This window comes from Chinchilla lanigera, unplaced genomic scaffold, assembly GCF_000276665.1.
Source record: "Chinchilla lanigera isolate Chin_1 unplaced genomic scaffold, ChiLan1.0 scaffold00005, whole genome shotgun sequence".
Lineage (NCBI taxonomy): Eukaryota > Metazoa > Chordata > Mammalia > Rodentia > Chinchillidae > Chinchilla > Chinchilla lanigera.
Genome location: NW_004955406.1, coordinates 14,882,040 through 14,895,342, shown reverse-complemented (window position 1 = coordinate 14,895,342; position 13,303 = coordinate 14,882,040). Strand labels below are relative to the sequence as shown.

Sequence of the window (13,303 nt, the reverse complement as noted above, 5' to 3'; positions counted from 1 at the left end):
TTTCAGTGCGATTCCGAAGGCCCCAGGACCCTCTGTGCACACTGTCCCCACCTCAGCATCCACAGCATCACTTCACATCCCCTTTGTTGGCTCTTACCAGTGATGTCATATCGGCTCTTGGGTTCATGGCTCTTGGGTACAGTGACCTCAGCCACCTCATGCCCTGTCAACGGGCCATATCGCAGCTTGTAGTAGTCCACCTCCGTTGGGGGATTCTCCCACTCCACGTCAAGGGAGTGCTCAGTCTCTTCTGTCACCCAGGCAGTGCCAACCACAGCAAGATCTAGGCCAGGGGTCACAGAAGGCAAGAGCAAACGATGAGCAGAGGTCAAAGGCATGAAAGAGGTTGTCAACTACCAAGTCAGCTTCCTGACCCCACTGAGAGATGGCTACATTCCCAGGACATAGAGCTCAAGGGGCTCTCAGAGCCATCCAAGTAGCAACTAGCTGTTGTTTTCAGATTCTCCATGGAAAGAAACTGTGTTCTGAGAAACCTCTGCTCCCCTATCCCAACAAATGCCATGCAGCCCTTCCTATCCAAGCTGACTGTGGCCAAGCCTGAGCCATAGCTCACAGGCCAACCGTGCATAGCACCCAGCCAGGGCTTAGACTGCTCTAATTCCCACCCTTTGGTTACCAAGTCCCTGCCCTCAGAGACAACCTCAAGATGAGATACACGGGCCCTTCCATGTAAAGCTGGGACATGCATTTTAAATTTGCTATATCAGCTCCTTCTTCCGTGGTCCAAATATAGCGCTTTCCCTAAAATTCTCCACTAAAAATTGACCTAAGGCAAAAACAATAAAGTAGGTGACTTTTAACTTGGTTTTTCTATGTATCTTCGCTGCCCCTTCTATCAGACTGTAGTATTCCCACGTTCTTCTAATGTACTTGTGCTGCCTCATGTATCTGTCCTATGAATAAGAAGTGATGACATCTGTATTCACAGCAAAGTACTTAGGGCTGAATGTTAGCCCTTCCACATGGAAAAAACATGAAATCATAATAATTAATACAAAGAAATAGACTGCGGCAGGAGCTGTAGGGAAGTGCTTGTAGGTGGGCGGTTCTAGGGTGTTTGAAGAGCACTTTGAATTCCAACAGCTGTGGAATTCCAGGCTGATGGTGCAGGTTGGCCTTGAAATTTGTAACACGAAAGATGTAAGTCCCCTCGATTCCAAGCCTTGTCCCCTCTGCTACCCCATCTCCATCTTAGCTTTCTGGAAGCATTTCTGCCCACACCGGCCGACCACTTGTCCCCGAGTGGGACAGGAAACTAGTGCATCAGGCAGGATGTGGACTCACTGATCTCAAGGTTCCTCAGCCCTGAGTGGCCCTAATGTTCTGTTACGGATAAAGAACTTCATTGCACCTTTCCTCTGCAGCATTTTCTCCCGCTACCAGATTCTGCCTTTCAGAATCTCCCCCGCCGCCCCCCCCCAATTCTGTTTCTGGATTTCCTTCAAAGATGGAATTCCCTGAGGGTCAAGTGAAGAGGAGAGTAACGAAGGGGACTGAAGGGCTGGAGAAGAACCCTACATGGCTTAAGAGAATTCGGAAGGATTCACAATAATAAATAAATTCACAGGGATTTAATGAGAGTGTTCAGATTATGATGGGGGATAAGTACTGCTCAGTCTGAGCCTCCCTTAGGAGCAAAAAAAAAAAAAAAAAGAATGGATTTAACTTGAATCAGATTAGACAGAAAGACAAACTTCACAGTAGCAGGACGTTACAAGTCTCAGAGGGGTTGTTAACACTTTCAGAACACATGTCCCTGTCTGTCCCTGGGAAGCTGGACTCTGTCCTGGCTGAAGGCAGAGGCAGATACAAAAAAAATGGAGGAAGGAGCAAAGGAGCCCCTGCTGGCCAAGAGCTGGCCTGGCTCTCATGGAATGCGGTTCTCCCCCTGGACATAAACCATTTCAACATCAGCATAAGACAAGGTCACTCTGTGACCACACTAGACCAAGACAAAAACAAGCCTCTTCCATGACATGGCTGAACACAGACAAGAAAGAACATGGCTATTGTCCCCACTAATGGCCAAGCATCCCCTCTCCTGACTCATGGGAATGACAGTTACTTCTTTCCAATTAAAGTTTCCACCTGACTCTCAGTGAGATTCACTAAAATACCAACCACAGAATCAACCCCACTCCTTGACAAATCCCTGCTTCCTTAAATCCTTCCCCAAGTTAGCTAACCCAACCCCAAATTCTACAATCACTCCATCCTTGCACCCTCTTATATAGGATGCCCCCACAGTTTTCCACAGTGTGCATTCTGCCATGCTAAGACAATCAGCCCAACTTGTTCAACCACAGGGGTATTTCTAGGGGTCTCCAGCTGCAGGCACCGGCACAGGCCCTCACAAACTGTGCCCTCAAGCTGCCAAGTCTCTCTCTCTCTAGGCTTTTTCCATCACAGTCTATGCCCCACTCCGCCCTATTCCTGCCCCCAAAATAGGACATGCAGCCTGACGTTTCTGCAAAGACAAATGCATGCCAAAGTCCCATCCGCCTGGGCCTTTGACCAGAAGTTTAGGGCAGGATGGAGGCAGTGAATTTTTATCAGCATGTAGAACTGTGCCTGTCACATGGTAGGGACTCAATACAAATGCGTTGAGTGCAGGAATGGATCAAAGTTACTCAACTCAATTTCTCCAACCCCTCGAGGAGCTAAGTTACTCTAAGACCTTTCCTGAGGAAATAAGACTTTCTAGAGTATAGCTGCTAGGCAGACTACTCTTAGGGCAAGCTCCTGTACTTAAAAGGGGAAACCTACTGCCCTTAAAGACTGTTAACCACCTTCAAAGTTGTTAAAGACCCTGAGAGAGATGGGCAAGAAGCCATACAAAATGGCCAGGTCACTCTGACTCCTTCTTTTTTCATTATACTACTAAATTCTTCACACAGAGGCATTTGAGTCTGCCACGTTTTTGAGCGTGAGATATATGACCCCAGACTCTGCATTCTCAGGAATGGGTCTATTTCTACATGTGATGAGGAGTATTTCCCACATGAATAACTGTCTCAACAATAGCTCCTTGCTTTCTTTGTTCAGAGGAGAACGCAGAATTTAGAGTTACCTTTGCGCCTCTCCTTACTTGCTGCTAGTAACAAGCCTCTCTCCAGTATTTTATCTCTTGGCTGTGTTTTGTGGCTTTGCGATAAGCAAGAGGGAAACCTACTGCATTGATGTTAGGGCAGTTAGGGTGAAGCATCCACTTGATGGGCTTTAGAACCCACCCAGGGGATCAATGGAGCCCACTTCTAGGGGTGAGTTGGTGGTCATGGAGGTGTGGCCTTGGGTCCATGTCTGGTCCCTCATCCCTTCCTCCTTGGCACTGTTCCTCTATTCTATTTTCCTACAGCATGAACGAAGCAGCATTTCTTCACCACACCCGTCCACCATGATGTTTCTGCTTGGAGCCAACCACCTATGAACCAAATCCCCCATAACCATGAGTCAAATTAAACCTCTCATCCTTTCAATTAGGGGCATTGGCTATTGTGTCCAACAATGCGGAAACTGCCTAACACAACTGGGTGACACAAGCATGATGCTTCTCCTTTAAAACATGTTGGTGATACTAGATGTTGCCCTGAAGACCATGTCCTTTCAGGCCAGCCTCCACCAGTCCTCGGTCCTGCTGTTTTTCCTTCTGACCTCTAGGAATTAAGTCATCCAGGGCCTTTCCCCTCTGGCCTCTGAGTCCCGCCAGTGGGGGTCACCAGCAGATCAGAGAGCAGGAGGGAGTTCAGGTGAGTGAACTTCATTTCCTCCCTGCAGGAACATGTTGGAAAGCCTGCAAGCCTCTACCAAATGCAGTCATATTTTCCTACAACTTTTTCTGAGTCCAAATACTAACACCTACTTTTTGCCCCATTCAGGATGGGGTGGATCCCACTGATGCTAGACCTAGATTGTCACCCTGTCCAAACACTAGCCATGCCTTGTGTATAACCCCTTCCTTAAACTGCCCCATTTGTGCGCTCTTTCCTGCTGAGATGGGTCTAATTGATACAGGCAGCTTCAGCAGCTCCTTACCTATACTTAAATTTGCTAAGTGGCCTTGGAGGCCCAGGGAGGGGTTAGGGATATAAGTAAATTCTTTGGCTTTGGTGGGGTTTGGGGCAGGGTACAGAGCAATCAGACTTTACTAATCTCAGGGACACAGTGACTTCTTTTTTTTTTTTTTCCGGTACCGGGAATTGAGCTCACAACCTTGCGCTTGCCAGGCAGGCGCTGTGCCGCTGAGCTAAATCCCCAGCCCCCACAGTGACTTCTTGAACCCCAGTTGGGCAGGCTGCCACTGCTAAATTGGAGGTCCCAATAATCAGGGAGAGGGGAGAGAGAACTGAACTCTTCTCCAAATGTAGGACTGCAGCAGCTCTCGTTTTCCGACCCAAAATTAGAGCAATGACCTGACTGACAGAAGCGTACTGTGTCTGTGGGGAGAGCAGGAGAAAACATTTAACACGGGGCCCTTCCTGGAAGAACATAGGCACCTGGTTGCTTCCTCACCTGTGGTGGCAAGGAGGTGCTGTGGGCTGCTGGTGATGTCCTTCTTCACGTTGCGCAGGGTGACTATGTACTTGGTCCCAGGCAGCAGGTCAGGAATCTCATAGGTGTGCTGCTCCTTGGGCACCTGGATCTGCTTCCCAGAGAACTCCTTCCCCAGCGGATAGTAGCTCAGGACATAGTGGTCCACGTCGCTGGAGGGCTCCCAGCCCACGAGCAGGGAGTTCTCCGTGCTCTTCAGCAGCTGCAGGCCCTGAGGCGGGATGACTGGCGCAGAACAGGGACAGGCAAGAGAGGGCGAGAACTGAGGAGCCGGAATCCCTGCCGGTGAGCAGCCACTGAGCGGTGCTCGGTGCTTTGCACCACGATGGCGATCCTGGAGCGTGCAAGCCTGCGGGTAGCACCCTTCTCCACACACACCCCAGGAAGCTACGATCTGGCTAGGAGTCAATACAGACTTCCCGTCCCCCTAGTGGCCATTCGATCACAAGTAAGACCAGGGGTCCCCAGAGCTCAAGCCCCAAACCAGCAGTATCTGCATCACCTATGACCTTATAGGGATGCAAATTCTCAGGCCCCGTGCCTTTGTTTGTGGGACAGGATCCAACCAAGGTGCTGAACTGCCCAGGCTGAAATCAAACTTGTGATCCTCCTGCCCCAGCCTTCCAGAATGCGGGAATTACAGCCCCAGGCCACCACCCAGCAGTCTGTTTTAAAGATCCCTGCAGAGAATTCTGCTGTAAGCCAAAGCTGGGACCACTGCACAAGACCATGTGTTAACACTGGTTACACGTGCAGTGGAGACCCTGGGTGGGAGGGAAAGTGGCTCTCACCCTGGGAGCAGTCGGGACCGGTGAAGCCCAGCTCACAGTAGCACTCGCCGGTGTCGCAGAAGCCGTGACCGCTGCAGTCGCCGGGACAGCGCTGCTCGCTGCAGTCCTCCGACGTGAAGTCTTCGTGGCACTGGCAGACGCCGCGCACGCACACGCCGTGGCCGCTGCAGTCCTGCGGACAGGCGGGGTAGGCGCAGTCGGCGCCCACGTAGGGCTCGTCGCACAGGCAGCGCCCGTCCACGCAGCGCCCATGGCCGCTGCACGCCCCGGGGCAGGTGGGCAGCTCGCAGTCGGCGCCCTCCCAGCCCTGCTCACAGTGGCAGCTGCAGGTGCTGGGGGAGAAGGTCCCGTGGCCGCTGCAGTGGCGGCTCAGATCTGGGAGGAAGAGAAACGGTGGGTGAGTGGAGAGTGGATGGAGGGTGGGATCCTTGCCTGGAGACGGTTGGAGAAGGCCAGTGGCTTGCGGTGTGTGGAGGAGGACAGGCTCTCCAGGGGGAGACTGGGTTGGTGCTTTCCCTCTGGGCACCTCTCATTTGCCTGAGGAGCTACACAATCACCTCCATCCCCTTCCCGAGTGAATTCCCCTAGTGCCTTCCGTCTGGATGGTGGTGATTATTCAGTGCGTCTCTGTGAAAGGGACTTCTATGTTCCATTGGTGGCTGGTGGCTGGTGGCTGGCCCAGGGAGGTGGGCTGTCTGCTCCTGGGGGAGAGAGGCTGAACTTAGCAAGGCCCCCTCATCAAATAAGTTGATGGCTGGAAAGGTGGACTTCCAGAGCGTACAGACTCGCCCGGTCTCAATTCTGGGCATGCCAGTAGCTAAGGGATTTAACTGAGCTCCCCTCCGGCCCTGGACGCAAGGGGCAGCGGGAGGGCAGGCAGTGCAAACCCTTCTGCTTCTCAGAATACCCGTGTCCCTTCCTAAAGACCCTCCCAAAGTAGAGCTCCTCAGAGCAGATCCACGGTGTTTTATTCATGGCCATGTCCCTGGCTCCTAATACTGTATCTGACTTTTAACATGGGCTGATCACCATAACAGTTCCTTCAGATATAAAAATGTATGAAGTTGCACTCATTGTCCTCTAGTTCAGTGTGGGTGGTTTATGTTTTGAGAAGGGTGGGCAGAGAGAACTTTACTATGTAAAAATGAAATTGTAGCACTTTATAGCTAGTAGTTCCAACTTCCTGAATATCTACCATAGGCCTGGAATCTAATACATATCATCTCTAGTTCTCAGAACGATGCTAGCTGGTAAAATTATCCTCACTGGACAGTTGAGGGAACAAGAAGTTTGCCCAAAATCACACTGGGCCCTCCATCTTGCTTCCCCTTTGAGAAGAGACGGGAGCCGCAGGTAAGGGGCCCCTGGAAGCATTCGCATCCAGAAGCATTAACCCAGGAGTCTGCTCAAGAGCTGCTGGTCCCTGTTCAGGCCTCCACATACCCCTGAAACTAGCACCCACCAATAAAGAGCAGGGAGGTGGTCCACTCTAGAAAACTCAGAATAAGAGGTGGGAACACCAGACTCGGAGTGTTCATGAGGCTGATGGAGCACCCAGCACATAGTAGGTGCTTGTCAAGTGTTTGTTGAATGAACGCCAGGTGGTAAACTCACCAGCAGCCCCTTGGCAGCAGCGCTGGACATTACACTGCTCCTTCATCTCTGCCATCTCTTCCTCTAGTTTTTTCACCCGGGCTAGGAGATCCTGGAAGCTATCTGACAAATCACAGTCCTTCTGCGGTGTCTGAAGGCGGATGTTGTGCCTGAAGATGAAGTTCTGTTCCTCTCCCTCCTTCCCCATGGCCAAGAGTGAGGTACTGTCATTGCCAAGCGGCTGTGGGTCAGCCTCCACCTGCACCAGGCCGGGCTTGGCTACCTCAATCTTGTAGGTGTGGCTGAGGGTGACCTGCTGGTCCTTGTTGCTGCAGACATGAGGCTCGGGCATGGCCGGGGCAGAAGTCACCAGAAGCACAGAGCCAAGCAGGAGCCCCAAGGGGAAGAGATCCATCCTCACAAGACCCTCCAGGAAGCCTGTGTCCAGGAAGGTGCAGAAGAGAGTCATTAATGTGCTGAAAGAAATTAGCATTTTTGAACCGATTCTAAGAGTCCACAGGAAGCTGAGAAACGAGGGGAAAGAATTCATCCCATCTCTCCCAAGGCTCCGAACCAAGTATCTTCCTTTCCCTCCTCTCACACCACGCATTCCCACCTGCTCGCTGAGTGTCCCCTGCTCGTGCCCCCGGGACACCCTTCTGAGCACTTGCGACACCTCAGGCACTGGCCCCGACACCCTGCGGGTAGAATGGAACGGTCAGGGGCACATTTTTCACTGCCTCGGGACTTGGGCAGTGGGTAATAAGTGTCCACACACTGGAAAGGGAGCTGATCTTGTAGAAGGCAGGGTTGAAGTCAGAATGAACAGGGGGAAGCAAGAAAGAGACAGGCGTCTGAATGGCCAGGAGGAACTTAGAGGTGGGAACTTGGCTGGAATGAGCTGCACGGCAGAGACAGGAGGGAGGCCTCGGTGGGAGAGGCCTGTGCCTCAGGCTTGGAGAGGCCGAGTCTGTGCCAACCGAACAAGGCACGTTAGAAGCCTCCAAGAGGGCAACTGGGGCTGTGGTGTGCGTGGGCGCACACGCTGGGCAACTGCAGCAGGAGGTGCTGGCAGGTAGACAGGGGAAGCTCTGCAGAGCCCACATAGGGTGCTAGAGCAGTACTGCGGGTATTTGTGATCTCAAGGAGTTTCAGTCCTGGGCTTCAGCTGGGAGAAAGAAAATATGTGGCCTGGAGGGCACTGAGGCTCTGATACTGAAACGGATTTGTCTTCATAAAAGTGATTCTCTTCTAAGAGCAAAAGCAGCCAGAAAAGCTCAGGGATCCGCTTGTGACTTCTAGGAGAGGTTGGGGGCATTGCACGGCAGGCGCAGGGTAGAAATAGTGACATTTCCCAATTGCCTTCTTAACAGGTTCAGCCGAGTAACAATTCTGCACTTAATGCTCAGGATGAGAACTGAGACTTAGCACCGCACCGTATCCCACTAACCTGCTGCTAATGAGAGCAGACACAGATTCCAACCTGGAGCAAAGTCTCCGGTATGGAGCTGCTAACCCCTGTGTGCTCCTGGGGTCCCAGTAGCAACCCACGGTGATCACTAAAGCACCTACTGTGTTCAACACAGCACATGAGTTTCTGTCATACAAACTCTTCCTGCCAGACAACGAGTCAGAAAAGCCGAGCCCTCTCCCCATTCCTTCCATCCAGCACCCACCTCCAGCCCCTGGCTCACTGTCCCTGAGACCTAAATGGAGTGCAGATGTTTTTCTGAAGAAGTTCTGAACGAATACCAAAAAAAGAGAAAAGGCCAGGGACTCTTGCCACAAACCACAGCAAGGCTGCCCACAGCCCCGTCTCATGGCGTTTGTTTTTGAAGCCTGGAAATGAGAAACCCCAGGAGCTCCTGCAGAAGCTCTCCGAGTTGCCTGTCCTTAGGCACCATAGGGAGACATTCTCACTAATTGTAGCCTCTCAGATTACACAGGTTGAGCTCAGGTTTTCCTGGGCAGAGTGATTGGTCAAAAGAGGAGACAGGGAAAACCTCGACCTAACACTCTGTCAAGTGTCACAAACAGGAAGGGAAGCTGCCGGTGCTCGCTGCAATGCATGCGGGACGCTTTCCTCCTTGAACAGCAGGAGGAAGGGGTAATTTGGTCAAAGACACACACAACAGCAGAGACAGGGTCACACACCAGGTCTGCATACACCCCGAATGAGAAGTACTCATGTAGACATGAAAGAGAAAAACACAAAATCTCCTTTTTCTTGCCATGTTTCTTTTAAGAGATAGATTCTTAAGAAAATAAAGGAAACTTGGGCCGGGCATGGTGGCACATGCCTGTAATCTCAGCACTCAGAAGGCTGAGGCCGGAGGATCGCTATGAGTTCAAGGTCAAGCCTGCCATACATAATGAGACCCTGCCTCAAAAAAAGAAAGGAGAGAGAGAGACAGAGACAGAGAGACAGAGAGAGAGAAAACTCAAAGTATGGATACTTAATAAACCATTGATAAATTGATAACTAGGGGCTGGGGCTGGGGTGTGTCTCAGGGCTAGAGCACATGCCTGTGCCCACACTTTCTCTGAGCAGTGTCAAGATGATTCTCGGAAAGATGAATTGTTTCCCTGGCAGGGAGGATAAGTCCAGTCACTTCTGAGGAGAAGCTGGAAATTCCCTTCCTGAGAAACACCCAAGTGCACCAAGACCTCTGTCCCCTGGGGCTGCTCTCAACCAAGCCATGGTCAGCAGAGGACGGACTCCCAGTGCTGATGGTCCTCTCCACCCCAAGGGCTGGGTGCCCTCTGTGTCACCTCATTCTCAACAAAATAGGACACACACCCTGGGTCAGGAAAAATACTCATGCTAAAGAGAGCAGTGGCCAACTGGTAGCCACCATTACAGACCTTTCTAGTTAAATTCTGGGCTTTCTCTGGCTCCCACATTACCTCATCCTGACTTTATGGTTAACCGCAAGCAAACGAGAGCACTGCTTTGGGTTTTAGAAAAACTGTATTATCATGGATTTCCAGTGCAGTCACCTAAGATGTTCTGCACCCAAATGACAGGGTGGACATCATTGACCTATGAGGGAAAATGAAAGAAGTAGGTGGCTAGGGATGTATGGATGTCACAAATGTCACTGGCAAATGTGTCACTCTTTCCTTAACTCCCTTCGGCATATTTTGCTAGTGATCCACAACCTGGGCCTTGGGTGACTCAGATGTCTTGTGACCCAAGCGCTTGCTCCAGGACGGCATGTTCTCAAGCAGCTGAGGAACCGACGCGGTTCAACTCATCTTGAAGTGGAGACCTCGAGCAACCAGTGCACCTCGGTTCCTTTGTCCTTAGGTGTGCTCGAGCTTTGTGCAAGGCAGCACTGTTCCTGAGTCAACCCCCATCTGGCTGAATCAACTACAGTACATACAAATATTTTTATCTCTGCTCTCTGTGACACTGACCTGCCTACACAGGTGTTCATGGAGGATGCAAGACAGGTGTGGATGAGAAGGAAAACTTGTCTTAGTGTGAAAGGCTTGATCTGCTCTATCGAGACTTCCTCCGGGCCCCTGCATTCAGAATTCAGTGGGGTCTGCCCAGGAAGTGCTTGGCACTTAGTCACTGTCTCAGGGGTCAGCACAAGCTTGTTTGCTCTGCTTACCCCATTTTAATCTGCCTGACAAAGGCCCAAATGGGTGATGATTATGGGGTCCACCGTTCTGTAAGCACTTACAATGTGCCAGACTGTAATGCTAAGTGCTTTAAAAACTTTCTGTGGGACTGGGGAGTAGCTCAAAGGCAGGGCCTGTCCTAGCATGCGCAAGGGCCAAGATTCAATCCCCAGCACTGAAAAAAATAAACACAAAAATAAACTTGTCCTTGAACACCAAAAGCATTCATTCACCCACACAGGAATGAGTTACTTTTTCACAGAAAGGCCTTCCTTTAGCTTTTGGATCAGGCTCAACCGCAGTGAGAAGATAAAATAGACCCAGGTTCTACATTGAGAGACCTTCCTTCCCCACATCCAACCAGATACCCAATTCCCATAATGACTAAGTACTGCTTGATTCACACTTAGCGCTGTTCCCCGTGGGCCCGAGGGGCATCTGATGGTAAATCTGCTTCAGTCAAATGAGGAGAGGCGCGTAATGACAAGTTACAATTCCTCTCTCTAGTTTAACATGTGGTTTCCCATGTACTGGACTAACTTTAAAGCTCCAGCTTTCCATCAGGGAGGAGTGGCTTTGCTAATTTCCAAGGATTTCTGCTGTTCCAGCCACACTGTCTGGGCACATTTGCAGATGGCAGCTGGTTGGCATTACCATGAGCCCACTGTGGTGCAGGAGGCAAAGCCCTTGTCCCTCAGGGGTCGGGCCTGGGATTGTAACATCATCAGCTCCCAGGCTGGTGGCTCCAGATGCTGCTACAGAACCTCACCCACAAACTCATGTCTGCTGCCAGGCCCTCCGGGAGCCAAGGCTCTGGCATGAGGGGTGGATGGTAAGAGTTTCCGTGGGCCTGGGCATGGCTTCCTCGGGCACAGGAAACAGGAACACACCTCTGTCTCTCCTACATTTCAAACCATAGGACAGCGCTGGAATGGAAACCACAAGCCATGGAATGATTTAGAGTTATCCATCTTATTTTCCTTACTTTGGGAGTTAGCTGCGGCCCCTAAACTTGGGGACACAGCGGGACTCAAAGTTGTATGGAAGAATGTCAAGAGCCTTCTCCACTCCTCTGAGAAAAGTGATCCCAGCAGCAGTGCTGCTTCTCCCTGATTGCCTTCTCCCAGCCCCTCACCTTCACTGCGTCTGCAATAAGCCTGGGCTTTGCCACCTATCAGTATGTAGCTCTGGCTGAGTGGGTGTCACCTGATACCTCGGTGATATCTTGGTTTCTTTAAACCAGTGGCCTTAAGCACTGGGGTGCTAGTCTATGTCTAGGTGTGGGTCATTTGTTATTGTTATGTTCAGACAAGTTCTTTTCTTTCATGCTTGTATAAATGAGTTTCATGTCTTAAGTGAAACTCTGTCTATTCTTGCTCATTTTTTCTCCTTCTTTTTTCTAAGTTTCTCCCACATGCAAAAGTTAATATGTAAATAACAAGTCAGACCCCTAAAAACGAATCTGTGGCGTCATTCTTTTCTTTCTTCTTTCTGTATTAGAGACTGAATCCAGAGCGTTTGCACTGCATACATCCTCAGTCCATTTGCACTTTTTATTTTGAGACAGGGTCTCTCTAGGTCACTCTTGAGATGTTTCAAAATGGTTTCTCTGAGATATTGTGAGGGCATTTGTATGGGAACTTGGGGAAAAGAAATTAAAGAATAATTAAAATCTAAACAATTAAATGTATAAATCTCAAAGCCCTTTAAGTGAATTTGCAAACATCATCTTAATTGGTACACAAAAAAAAAAACCAGAAAAAGGGAAAGTTCTAACAGTTTCATGATCACAACTAAAAAAAAGTTCTGTTTTAGTGTTTCAAAGAGCAGTAAGACAACAGATATGAAATTACAAAAAAAAAAAAAAAAGAAGACACCTCTGACATTATAAAGAAACCAACAAAGAAAAAACACGGGAAGGACATGCTAGATTCAAACCTTTCATCTAAAAATGTACTGCTCCAGGTAGAAATTGGTTCAACACAGACTGCACCTTGCCAGGTAAGCAGAGCCAGGACAGGGGACAGAATATAACACCGCGTGAGGACGAGGCACACAGGTCCTGGGGAATGAAGCACTTCCTACTTCAAATCTAACCTGAGTGACACTGCCTGTGTGCCTTGACCCCTGGGCATCCCACCTGGCGCCTTCCTCTTGCAGCTAAAGCTCCAGCAACTGGCTCTCTTACCTGGGAGCCTGCCTGGTGCTGCTTCCACGCTCCGCCTCCTGTGACCGCCCAGCACTGAGACCCTGGTGTCGGGACCTTGGTGCTCGTCTGCCCCTCGATCTCTTCCTCCTTAGTTCTCTTCCCTGGGTTTTTAAATCCTGTCTAGGCCAGAGGAGGAGCCAACAGGGACTCAGGGGGTGTTTTCCTCCCTTCCCAGCAGAACTCCCTTCCTGTTAAGGGCTGAGCAGTTCATTCTCTTATTCTAACTAGGAGAGAAAAAAAATATACATTTCCCTCTTCTTTTTTACTTTGATTACACAGCTGCTAAAAATACTGGAGGCTGTTTCCATTTAAGTGCATCCAGGGTAAGTGTATTTAAAAAGTTTGCATGTCTCTTGGCCAGGAGCTGAGTCCTAGGGTTTCAATATGTGTTTATAAAGTCACCTCCTCTGTCTCCTGGTGCAGGCCCTCTAGGACTTACTGTCTCTTCCCTTTAAACCAGGCAAAGACAGCACAGAAAGAAGTGAGCAGAGACCCACAGGGACAGACCCTG

General features: G+C 50.2%; 1 protein-coding gene across 3 annotated transcripts in view; it reads right to left on the bottom strand.

Annotated features, from left to right (window-relative positions):
- Positions 1 to 12,929, bottom strand: part of Tnn (tenascin N) — a 68,159-nt gene extending 55,230 nt beyond the window's left edge. The window contains exons 1-5 of one of the 3 annotated variants that reach the window (XM_013520939.1): positions 12,772 to 12,929; positions 6,975 to 7,391; positions 5,361 to 5,735; positions 4,531 to 4,794; positions 98 to 283 (exon numbers count right to left, since the gene is read on the bottom strand). In XM_013520939.1, the coding sequence (XP_013376393.1) occupies positions 98 to 283; positions 4,531 to 4,794; positions 5,361 to 5,735; positions 6,975 to 7,368 (1,219 nt within the window). In that variant the 5' untranslated portion in view covers positions 7,369 to 7,391; positions 12,772 to 12,929. The remainder of the gene's footprint in view (positions 1 to 97; positions 284 to 4,530; positions 4,795 to 5,360; positions 5,736 to 6,974; positions 7,392 to 12,771) is intronic. The other 2 variants (XM_005374898.2, XM_005374897.2) reach the window with 2 other exon arrangements.
- Positions 12,930 to 13,303: the final 374 nt, after the last annotated feature.